Here is a 13,168-nt window from a genome sequence, read left to right on the forward strand (position 1 = left end):
GCTGGTACGGGAAGCAATAAAACAAATAGTTCAAGCAAACTACACCAAAGAGATGACAATATGATGGTGCAATCATATGCCTAAACAGTCATTTTGTTCACAGAAAGGGAGTCAGGAAAGGAACCTGAATGTTTTCGGCTGACTGGAAAAGATACAATTGATGTAAAAAGTGGCGAAAATTGTTCACTTTCTTAGCACACACATGAACAAGAACAAAAAGCAATTGTGTTCACATAGTTTTTCGTCCTTCTTCATTTGTGCACTAAAAGTGAATATTGACTATAATTACAATTATTATTTCTATGCTTTCGCATGTGATACAGGAAATAGGATAGACTTTTAAGAACTTTCCAACTAGGACTATTGCATACTGTGATGTTTTTGTCATTGCATATTAGGATGAGCAACACATAATTATGACACAGCTGTATCATATCAACAAAAACCACTAACAATACAGGCTTATTTAAGCATAGTCACCTGTAAATAGAAGATGCTTCATGGGCTTCCATTGGAACAAGCCGCGCAAAAATGTCAGGACCACTTATTTCTGGATCAGTAGGACTAAAGGAAATGCCTTTGACCAAGTTGGCTCCTTTAACTTCTGGCAAGGACTCCACAGGTGGCACTCTCTCATGGTAGACAAACTCGTTCTCCTTTTTTGCAGCGTTAAACCTGGGTCGTATAAGATTGTGGAAAACCGCTACAGTTACTGAATCGGATCCACGTGCACAAATTATTCCACCAAAGTTTATTAACAAGCACCCAACTCCTTTTTGATACTCCAGTTACACATAAAACGGTACAAAAATTACAATGCGCAAGAGCTCAGCACTGGGTTTGAGCAAAATCATCACAGCAAAGTTGTTCACGGCTAGGGCATTCTATTTATTACGAGCAAAAATGTATGCATCACAGAAGTTGGGCAAACACCACTGGGCCACTAAATATAAAAAAAAAGAACCCAATCATGCATAATACACCAAGCCAGACATGACAGCATCTGTTTCAAAACAGAAAATGCCACAAGAGATGCATGAAGTGCCAAGTGCATATATAGCTGGCCAGACAAGACAACACATGCTGCTGCAAAGAGATGCACATTCCTCAAATGGGAAAACTTTAGTAAATGAGTGTATGCTAAAATGCCAAAAAATTCTCTTGACATAGTATTTCAGATTTAGTTGCAGGGTGTGTGATCGTCTCCAAGGTTTAAAATTCTGTGTCACCTCGGTGTCATGTGCTTAACAGCTTCGCTTGCCACCCCCCTTCATATAGTCGAATGGCTCCTCAATTTTTTTCCTCATTCTTTAACCGATGGCAAAACATAAAAATTAATGTTTCTTTTTTAGTCAATCACTGCAGCCGTTTACAACCTCTCAGTGAAGAACTGCTCTGTGCCAATAGAGGTGTTTCTGCATATGTTTCAACAGCTAGTGCCACCATGGTAGAAAGTTTCTTCATGGCAGAAAGTTTCTATTTCCTTTTGCCCTTTCATAAATAGCTTTTAACAGACATCTATGTTTTTGAAGCTGGTAGCTATTTAAGCCCAGGGTGGTGATTTTTCAGATGTCCCAAGGTTCATTCCCAATATTAAGCCTATCTGAATTTATCCCTCGTATGTGAACCAGCACATACAGCGACACCACACATCTGAAACATCTTTAAAAAATAAATAATGTTAACACTAATGCACTTATTTTAGTGCCACAGGCCCAATTATAAAAAACAGACGCCAACAATGTGTGAACACTGAATCCAAGCGGTATTACCAATGCAATATTTTTCATATGAAAAAAGAAAGTGTACAATTTACTTGTCATTGAGGTGAATAGCTCCATGGATTGTTTCCACTAAAGATTTTGAATAAAGCCAGTAATATTGAAGTTATCGTCAGTCACTTGCTTTATCTGCCATGCCCTTGTGAACTATTCCCTGTTTGTCATTCCCATCATGACATCTGTGTAGAATGTAGAACATAGAATGTATACCCGTGGCTTTTAAGGCCCTTTATAACTAAGCATCCTGCTCAGTCATAAAGGATCAAGAAATTTGACAAACAGTTGCCATGGTTCACTGAGTGAGTAGCAATTCACTACATAAAAAGTGACAGGGATTTTTTTTAAAGTTCAAGGGAAGTACTTGTGGCCTTTCTGAGCTTTTTGTTGCAATTACATTAACATTATCTGGCTCAGGAGTTCGGACACCATTGCATAGAAACTACACAGGTCATTCTACGTTTCAAAAAGGCAACATGTAGCAGCTGCTAAAAAATAAAGGACGGAAAGAGAAAGGCTTTAGAATTATATTACTACAAAATAATACCCTACATAGAGCGAAATGGTGGAGTGGCCAGACCGCAAGAACTTTCGACACCATCTAAGAATGATGCCAAAAACTGTGCCTCCTGAGAAGCACAAGCGCTTGTTTACATGCTGTTTTGCATCACTGTTTGTGTGAGTACTGACATTTTTTAATATTAAGTATGGCTAGATTGGTAAAACATATCGAATTTTGGCTATTTTCAGATGCAAATTTTTTTACCAGGAATGCTTTTGTAGTGCAGAGAAGCGAAGTTATTTGCTTTTACGTTGAGAACTTTTTGTTCTCAAAATCACTTTTCTGACATACTTTAAAACTTTATGAGCCTTTTCTGGCCAACTAACTTGATTGGTTGGGCTGAAATGTTGAGATTGTACTGAAAGACTTTGCAAATAGCCTGAACCTAAAACTTAAAAAAACCGAGTCATCATTCATTAACACACACACACGAAAACCTAATGGAACAGATGTTTTTTCCTTGTTATGTAACCATTTTGAGCAATTTTTTTTCTTGTGAGATAAATCTGCAAATCAGAGGTGTGTCATGAAGCTGCCTTGTGTGTGTTCTTGTGTTTGTAATGTAGTTGAGTGTTGTGTAATTTGGTGTAATGTTGTTCTAGCCTGTTGATCACAACTGATGTGAGGTATAATAATTAATAAATCTGTGTTGTTTGGTTTGATCACGTTTACCGTGTCCGTTCACTCCAAGCGTGTGGAACTCTCCTCATTTCGAGTCACCACATTGGTTATAATATTATATGCTAAGCGAAAGCTTCATTCAATTGGACTTAAATACGATTGGACTAATATCTAAGGAGTGACAAAGACAAATGGTGCACTTTTGGTTAGGGTGGGGTGGATAAATCTGATGCCAAAGTCGTTACTTTAGGCCATTCATTAAAACTTTCAACGACACCTAGATTCGAAGTGAGCACATGTTTATTAAGGAGATTATGTCGTTTACGTGCGTCATGGCTCCAGTAAAAAAGGACAGAGAAAAGTATAAAAGACTGTTGAACTGCTAGCACCAAAAAGTAATATGCAGAGCTGAGACCTTATAGTGAAAAGGTTAAAAAAAAGATACTTCAATAAGCCCCTGATCTCAAGAAATGATGATATTTTGAAACTCTAGAAAGAGCATGGAGTCGCAGTTATCCAGGTGTCGCCGAAATTGCTTCACAATATTTTTTTATCCCTGCTAAAGAGGTGCCCCCAGTAAGCACATGTTTTCAACTACAGAGAAACACTGTAACGTCACGGTCAAGGAACCTCAAGCCAGGTCAGGCAGAACAGCTCGTGTTTCTACATGACGATTTCTAACCTTTCGATAGTAGTCACTCACCCCGTGAAGTGCTCAAGTATACGAGCAGATTTCATTTCTTTGTTCCTTCATTCAATTTTCAATACACCCTTTTGTATTTGATATTCCATTCAATATTATACAATATTTTTGGTCACTACTTGATTCAAATTCGATTCCAGGTGAAATTTCACTATTCACACATTCCTACTAGGAACCCATTCTTTAAATAGAGGCTACAGCTACTATCATGCGGAACTGTTGCACAAAATTTCAGGACTACGCTGTTTTGTTTCTAAGAAAATGTACATTCACTTTAATACCTCAGCCTAAAATTTAGTTTTCATATACAAAAAAAAGCCATACTAGCAGCAGTTAAAAAGTTACAACAAGCAAAATTCAAAATCATTCTTATTCATTATAGTATACCATTTCAAAATAAAATGTGGAACTGTTGATGCTATATAAAGCTAAAACCAAGATGACCCTCTTACCCAACCCAAGATATCTAGCATATAAAAGGCACAGGGTAGGCAAAAAGCAGGTCGTGAGTGAAAACGCACTTTTGGGCAAGTCCCTTCTATGGGCTCTGTGGTTACAGTCAATTTTTATAAAAAAGACTTCATGTCTGGAAGCCGAAATGCTTGACTAGAATCTGCTGTGTATAAAAAAATGTCAGCTAACTTCTAAGACAGTCCGAAGACACTGTGCACCACTATATTCCCACTTCGTCTTCTTAGCACATTGGTTCGAACACTTTCACCTCATAGTTAGATTACACCTTGTGTTATTATTGCTTGTAAATAAGTTTAGATGCTGAGGGTGAAGGAGGTCTTCAGCAAGTATAAATTTTGCGGCAACCAATAGAGTTCTCATGTAAATGTTACTAAATGCCAGTGACGTAGTGAGGAGCTGAACGCTTAACCAGCAAGCTCTTTATCGTTGAACGTCTCAGCCTTTTCAGCATCCTTTCAGGTGAAATTACATGCAGGGTAACACGGGTGTGCTCTAATGAACATGACTATTATTTATGATGTAATTAGACCGAGTTGCACGTGCCAATTGCCTGGAAGAAGTCTTGTGGTAAAGGGAATTGTGCTGCAGAGAGAGTCCTTGTTGTCTTTGTTTAGGTTCAGAGTGTTAATGATTGTATAATGGATATTGTCCTTGCACAATGATGGTAGTATCACAGGAGCCAAAATTCTGAAATGGTTAGGATTGAAGCCTGGCCAAACTACAGCCAAGATGCTGAAAAACGTTGACCACACTCAATGATACACTGTTGACAGAGCTGCCAGACAGGTCACAAAAAAAAAGAAAGCAAATCAAGTATTACGAGAGGCTCCAAACTGAAAAATTGACTTTGGCAATTAATACCTAGCTTGTAGCTACTAAATAAAATAGTTGAACGGTATTTGAGACAAACTGTGTTCACTTTCATCTGTTCTGTAACTCTATTCTCGATTATCTCAAAACCACGTTTTTTATTACTTAGGCAGCATTATTTCCTATGTATTCCGAGATAATCAGTTGATTTTTTTATTTTGCATAAGTGAATACAGCTAGTGAAGCAAAATTAAACTTATGCACTGTATAGTTATCATGTTACAAATTTTCACAGACAAGAATTATTTAAAAATGTATGCCCTAGCGGCAAAAATTTGGAAAAATTTTTAGTAATCATCAGATTTTAATAAATCTGTTTCAGTGAAAACAGCAAAAATTTTGGAAAAAATGATTAATTTTTGTGAATATATCTTTTAGTCCCTGTGAAAACGGAACCTCCAAATGACCAAAAATGCATAAGACGTATAGGGCCAACCTGGTTCTCTTAGGCACTGATTCTTCTATTTATTTATCACATAAAATTACTATTCCTAAAGAAGCAATGAGTTATGTTTCTTACTTTCCACCAATCACATCCATTGCAAAGGAAAGTGTTTCTCCAAGATTTTCCTCTTCTAGGCCCTAGTGAGAAAATGTGGAAAATGAGTCATTGTGTGCAGGTCACAAGGAATAAGAAGGATTGGTCAAGTAAGATGCTCGCCTTTGCAATCGAAGTTGCCTCATTGAGATGCTGCACAGCAAGCTGGTACCACGCCTGGCGTTCACCCATTTTCTGGGCTTCTTCAGCTTGGTTTCCCATGTGCAGGCAAGAAACGCTTGAGTAGTAGGCCATCTTGAAGTCCAAGATCTTCTTCCAAAGCTAGCAAATTGTAATGACAGCCATTTAATTAATGAGTTATTTCAAGGGGCCCTTCCTACTAATTGTTGAACCTGCTCGAGCAATGTAAAGCAGTGCAATAGCACCAGCCTACTAACTGAATACAGCTGATGGGCCAATTTTTACCACAAATGCTCAACACTAGGCAGAATGCAACCATCCCAGCCCAAGGAGGTGCAAGCTCAATTACAATTTTTCAGTTTAAAAAAACTGATCTTTGAACTGTACTATACTGATAAGTACTTAGAGTATCTTCAATGTAGTACAGTTTCTAGTACTTACAGCATTTTCAAAGTATTTGACAAGCACTGTCTTTGTATACCTATGCCACTGTACTAGTACTTACAGCATTTTCAAAGTATTTGACAAGCCCTGTCATTGGATACCTATGCCAATCATCTATCAACATACCTTCATCAATTTGGTGCCAACAATCTCTTGTATGGAGCCAGAGTCTGAACTTGTGGAGCCAGCAAGCAGAAGTGACACAGCCGCACGAAAGTATTCAACCACTTGTGTGGCCACTTTGGCAGTGATGGAAGACTTGCGACGGTCCAACATTGACTTTTCCAAAATACATTCCTGGGCCTGGCCCTAATGGTCAAGCACAAGTTTCTATCATAATGATGCCAAGGGCTACAAGACAATTCTAATTTCATAAAAGTCATGCTGGTTTATATTAACGAGACAAGGTTGTACCCCCCAAAAATTCTAACTATATTACTCTCCAATTTGCAATAACAATGTTAGTTAATAACTTGCGTGAGAAAAACAAAAGCTAATTATAATTTCTTTGATGACACAACGCAGCTATCAGTTTTGACATTACATTTATCCAATTAATTATTAGACAGCACTCTTAGCTCTTATCTCCACTCACAATAGTTTTAGTGAGTGCCACAATGTTCTGATGCAGTCAGCAAAGATGTGGTGACCCTACTGCATAGTAAAATATTAAATCTATTGAAAGCAGTGCTTCATTTTATGCTAAAATTATCCCCAGCCATCAGCCTAAGCCAGCCACGAATAAAAAGTAAGCACTTCAAAAGTGTTCAAGGCGACCTTAAAAAGAAGGCTGACAAGTGTGAAGAGCATAACAGTGGTATACAGCTAAACCCCTCAATCGGAGGTATGCTACGGGCTGCAATTCTTGTATTTTATTTGAGGTGTCTCTTATAAGCAGAGTACTACATAGGCATTTTCTTATTAACCCATATTTTACTGTAAGCACACTGTGTCACTTATATCAGTGTCTGTTATAAAGGGGTCCGACTGTATTCCCAAAAATTGTGGGATGGTTCCTGGCTGTTCCTTTGGAGTGGTTTCTTTTAACACATTAGTCAATTTCTTGTACTCATTTGTACTTGTCATGGCTAACCTTCTTTTGTCAACTAGTTTCATTTGTACATTTGGTTGAGTCGTATGATTTTGTATCACAGTTTTGTCGCTACATACTTAAGAGAGCTCACCTTACACTTGGAGTAATACCCCTATCCCTCTTGTGTAATATTCTGTAGTAATCTTTCAGGCAGCCTTGAAAAGCATTTCGAAGTAAACCGATAGGCAAATAAACATGCAGTGTACACTTTTCATGCATTTACAGGGTGATTAAGATATTTATTGTTATTATACAGCTACTTTCATTACATTTTAAGTTTTCGATAAATTAATGTAGTGACAAGATGAGGGACGGCATATATACAGCAGACAACCACAATTTCACTGAAGCTTCTCTCAAATAAAGTGCTAACTTTGGTGGCCATATTGAAAAGCAACAGGAATGTTACCCACCAGGAAAATGTTCACAAAGAACAGCAAGAGGTCGTGGGACATGTCGCTGCCCTTGGGCTGGGGGAAAAGGTCTTTCACTTGGCTCAAAGCCCAAGCAGCACACTGAAAGTGAGTGCAGGCTATCTTCATGCCCTGAAAACAATCAACAAGATATACCAAGAATGCCAGGAACAACATTGACATTAAAAAACATTAATACCTCTGAGCTGGTCCGATTCTCAAGGGCTCCCAGCTTGGAATGTAAAGCACCAATGTTATAGAGAATGCTGGCTTGCTCATATTTGATGTCCATGATATTGAACACCATTCCTGAGTAGATGTCAGTCCTGCACAAAGACTCTTGTTACGTAATGCAGCTTACAAGATCCATTAACCAAAAATCCCAGCATCCAAACAAATGCTAGCTTCTGAGGCAACTGGCAGTGTTTTGAAGGCAAAGTCAAAATACAGAGGGAGAGATATTGCTGAACCTAACTATATACACTTGTGCAATTGGTCAGCAAAATGCATGGAATAACAACAAAATTACAAGCCTGACGTAAAATAGTGATGTGACTGGTTAAAGTCACCTTGGAGCACCTTTTAGGGCAGCTAGAACATTACCTCACAGCAGTGAATCAACATTGCTGAGGAGTTCCCAAGCTCACATTTTCCACATTTGTGAGAGTCGTCGTGCTATCTACCGAGGATTGACACAAGCACATTGTCTATTATACAGGGGATAATAAATATGATTTCTACAAAAAAATGAGCAGTTATGACTCCCCATATCATCCCAGCTTCATTATTCTATGGAATGAATGATCACTCACCTGAACATAATTAATTTTGCTCCTGTTAAGTGAAGCTGTGCTTCAGAGACTCCACAAACCCTATAAATGACACTAAACATAGACCCATGTTGCCTGTATCCCCTGCTTGGCTTGTTCAAGGGTGAGGGGGCGACAAGTAAGCACACAAACACAACTGGATGTTGCTTTGCAACAGCTCAAATATGGTAACAGCAACACGAAAGTGTGCATGGCTATCAATACCTGCAGCACCATATCAAGACAGCTACATGACCTATGTTATTGATGAGGATGTGTTCACAGCACACAGTTTCTGAGCAGCTGACACGGTACATACGTGTACCCTAGTTAATAAGGTCGGTGGTCACAGAAAGATTGAGGTTGTTCAGGTACTAACTGCAATAAGCTTGGACGTTTCTAGTAACACCTCTAATCTGTACACATACATCAAACAATGCACAAATTGGTCTAATTTGAAACATTCATTGTTTTAGAAGAAAGCACATAACAAACACAACTATGAAGAGGACATATGGCCACTTTTTTTCTCTATTTTATATGTTGTCTCAAGTGTGGGCCACTTTAGCTTTGTCCTGTTCAAACTCACTTTCTATCGCAGTGTTCAACTAAACCGCCAACCATAAATGTGCTCACAAGAAACCTTTAATTTTTTAAACAGAAAATGTAACACTGCCGTGGCACTCTCGTAGCCTTCTCAGTCTACTTTTGCATGTGTAGCTTTGAGTGAGTATGCCAATCATAGCCATAAGCCTTTTTCGTTTGCTTCCTATTGAACAAAACTGCCATTCTCAAGCAGAAGTAAGTCAAAATACAAGTATACTCCTTCAAAAATTAACAGCCATATTGGTATAGCTCACATATCCTCAGCCTTAGGCTTGCGCACAATGGTCACTATAATTCGAGGAGACTGTAATCATACTTTTATGATCATATTTTTGAAATACTAGCAATCTACATGCATTGGTGTCGGCCTGTGAAGCATTGTGCAAGCTTGCGCACTTTCATAAACGTTACCAGCCACAGGCTGTTTATGCATTTCACTCACCAGTGAGGTGCACGGTGTGACAGTTCACGACACAGTACATGGTTTGTGAGACACGGTGTTGCAGCACCTATTTGTCGCTGAACTATTAGCGTAATTTAGATAGTTGCAATTGGCAACAACATATTTTTTCACCGCAGTATAAATGGTAATTAAAGCTGCGACTACATTAAGCTTTATGTATGAGGTGACAAGTGCACTTCAGAAACTAAATGACCAATTTTGGGCACGTAATTACTAGGTTCTGTTTTCCCGAAAGCCTATAACATGACCTCTTGATGCAGCTTCAGCATAAATTGTGCAATTCCTGCCAGACTTTTGCAAGTTGTCGTGAGTTTAACCTTTCAGAACAGTTTCGCACAATTGGCAGAAAAATCGCATCGCTAGTAGAGGCTTGGAGCAATGATTACACAAAACAACTTCTGAATTGCAGAAACGTGCACAGAGCATAGAGTTTTGACAGCATAACTTTAGAAGTGAACATGTGAATGTATAATTTTAGAATTGTACATGTGACTGTATATTATATAATCTATAACTAAGCAGCTGCCCTTTTTAGAAACTACAATGAAAGGTACGAACCACATGAACGGGACACAAGCAGCTCCTTCATCAGTCATAGGAAACCGGCTCTGAAGACAGAGCAACTGTGAGTAGTAGCGTTTGAGTACGCTGCAGCCAGTAAAATCTCTGGAAACTTTGATAGCAGCCTGAAAGATGAAAAGTCATCTTTAAGTCCTGCTGTGGCTAATTCACAGAAGCGAGGCAACCTCACCATGCGCAGGGCTTCCAGTTCTCTAATTTCATTGTTGTAAGAATCTGGGTCTTCAAGGTAATACTCCGCAATGTACTGCAAAGATAAGAAAATCGTGTAAACAAACCATAGACAAACTTACCAGGTGCATACCTACTTGGCCAACATTCCTCAATGCATCAAAAGTGTACATTATAATGAATGGAAGAACTGCACATAGTACATTATATATGTTATAAGGAACTGATTATTTGTAATTACTTACATTCCTTACCATTTCATAGTTAATTTCTTGTCACTTGAAAAGAATGACCCTAGCATGCTCTGTATGTTCCTCTGCTACAGCTTGTGAATATTTGTTTCAAACTAAATGTTATGGAATTCTTGGGCTGTTTCCAGAGTGATTACTATACCAATTTAGGGCTGCTTTCAAAACAGCTGCCATACTATTGGAAAACTCTTTGTATAGTATTCAATAGGTACCCTTATTCAATTCAGTGTCACCAATATTCGACTTGTATTCAATTCAGTTCAAAAAGTCATGATTCATAAACCCGTATTTGTGATTAAGGTGACTGATGTTTAAACACAAAAGTGAGTGCATGCTCATAGAAAACTCAATAGGGGTCGAAATTAGAAAGAAAGCACCACTTGTTCATTTGTTTATCTCAGGAGAAGCTTGATTAATTTAAGTCTGTCATGAAGTTAGTTTTGTTAATTAGGGTTGCTGACAACAGTGAACCCTATGGATACCTGCCAGGGAAGAGAAATTTCTTTGTTAGATAGTGAACGTTGTAAAATCAGGTTTTGCTATACAGGTTTTCGCTCTAGTTTTACAAAAAGCTGTTATAAAGGCTTCAAAGAAAAGAAAAAAACTCGAGCTTGGTGAGCAAGAAGAGCAAGAAGACTTAGCACTGCTTTAAAGAGGTTCTGCAGCACTTTTTAGCATGGCTAGAAAACACTTCCGTTTGGTAGTTGAGGCTCCTGAGAACACGCGAGCGAAACATCATAGTGCAGAAAGCTGCCTGTTCTTTACAATTATTCCGAAAGTCAGCTGAAATCACTCACTCTTCTGTGGACAAACCATGCCATAAACCCGAATGATGACAGCACCGTAAACTCAATGTGCGTGGCAATATGCTTGTTTTAGCTTAATGAGCTGCCTAGTTATCGCGGCCACTGCAGGATGCCACCTCAAGCCCACACGTGCGCTAGAAGAGAAAGCCCTCAAGGCCATGGCATGTGTGGAAAAACGGCTGCATCGTATAGCCTCCTTGTCATCCCATTACATAGCCAGCAGCATGCTCGTGGTATGAAAGGAGAAAGCACTTGACGCTTGCGACAAACCCCAGTAACTCCAGACATACTTGAAGGATTCTCAAAGTTCTTGTGGCAGTTAATTCATAAGGTAGCATTCTCTTTTAATGAAGCCGTTTGCCCCGCCCCGCGGTGGTCTAGTGGCTAAGGTACTCGACTGCTGACCCGCAGGTCGCGGGTTCGCATCCCGGCTGCGGCGGCTGCATTTCCGATGGAGGCGGAAATGTTGTAGGCCCGTGTGCTCAGATTTAGGTGCACGTTAAAGAACCCCAGGTGGTAGAAATTTCCGGTGCCCTCCACTACGGCGTCTCTCATAATCAAATGGTGGTTTTGGGACGTTAAACCCCACATATCAATCAATTAATGGAGCCGTTCGATGCAGGGGGCCGAGGGCAGTAGGGGCGATCGACCCCCCCTTCCCCAAAGGCTGTATCAGCACCCTTCCCTCTCTCTTCAGTGCATTTAATCCACCTCTTATTGCGGATTAGGGCAAACGAGCGGGACCACTTCAAGCACAAATGAAGAGTATTGACGCTGTGATCAACTGTGACGGGATCTTGTGATGTTACAAAAAAAAACACAACAGCAAGGACCCCCCCCCCGTTTTATATCAAGGAACCGTCCCCTCTAAAATGAGTTGCTGGATCCTCCCCTGATTCAATGATTACTTGAACAAGTGTTGCAAGGCTCATTTAAACACGATGAGCCCGTTGTGAAGCTGCACCTTGTGCTGGGACCATCTGTTGGGATTGTTACAATAATAGGACAATGCATAACACTTTACATAAAAACAGCACTTCTGAAACTCTCTCTGATCTTATGATATTATCATGATTAAAATGGTAGACTTCTAACTAGATAAGATATCACTCTGTGGCATGATGACACCGAACCAAACCCCATTTAAACAACATGCTTCATGTATGGCTTCAAAAAACTTGTTTCAATGTTGTAGAACGAACACTGACAAACATGCAAATTTTGTAAAAATAGGGTACTGCTCTTTTTTTCGAATTTTTAGCAGAGCGTGGCTACATACTGTGGAAAGTAAAAAAGGAACACATGACAGAATTTAGAGATGGCAAGTTCTCGCCAGAAAGTTTCTACACCTGCATAAATCAGCGACTGATCTGTATTTGCAAGCAGTTCAAATCATTAAAAAAAAGGATATTGTTTTGTCAAGAGAGAGAGAACCTTATTCATCAACATCATGATCAGCCTGACTACACCCACTACAGGGCAAAGGCCTCACCTATAAAGAAAGAAACTTTTGTGAAGAGTGCCCACTCAAGCCTCTTCGCGGCCGAGCAAGCGAAGGTCTGAACAACCCCTAGATGGTGTATCCATGCCTGCTTCTACTAGTCAGTCAACACATATAATAGTCACCTCAGGAGGACCACTAAGACCCAAGTTTGGCATCAAAATGTTTTCAAAAAAAAATTTCATTAATTTGTGCAATTCTCCATGTGGGCTCCATGTCGGCTGAGGATGTTTATAATGCACTACTATAAAAGGCAGTAAGGTCTGACTAGAAAATGCCGTTTTCTGCATTTGTTTTGCACAAAAGGTACACATTCATGTGGTTTAGATGTACATGTATTCTCTT

The 13,168-nt window shown here is 39.3% G+C and overlaps 1 protein-coding gene across 2 annotated transcripts in view; it reads right to left on the minus strand.

Moving 5' to 3' along the window:
• LOC119175693 (tyrosine-protein phosphatase non-receptor type 23) overlaps positions 1–13,168 on the minus strand; it is a 99,625-nt gene that overhangs the window by 80,877 nt on the left and 5,580 nt on the right. For both annotated transcript variants that reach the window (XM_037426635.2, XM_075881903.1), the window contains exons 2-9: positions 10,267–10,341; positions 10,074–10,201; positions 7,837–7,963; positions 7,638–7,769; positions 6,258–6,440; positions 5,670–5,828; positions 5,529–5,590; positions 481–675 (exon numbers count right to left, since the gene is read on the minus strand). In XM_037426635.2, the coding sequence (XP_037282532.2) occupies positions 481–675; positions 5,529–5,590; positions 5,670–5,828; positions 6,258–6,440; positions 7,638–7,769; positions 7,837–7,963; positions 10,074–10,201; positions 10,267–10,341 (1,061 nt within the window). The remainder of the gene's footprint in view (positions 1–480; positions 676–5,528; positions 5,591–5,669; positions 5,829–6,257; positions 6,441–7,637; positions 7,770–7,836; positions 7,964–10,073; positions 10,202–10,266; positions 10,342–13,168) is intronic.

This window comes from Rhipicephalus microplus, chromosome X (assembly GCF_043290135.1).
Source record: "Rhipicephalus microplus isolate Deutch F79 chromosome X, USDA_Rmic, whole genome shotgun sequence".
NCBI classification, from domain to species: Eukaryota; Metazoa; Arthropoda; class Arachnida; order Ixodida; family Ixodidae; genus Rhipicephalus; species Rhipicephalus microplus.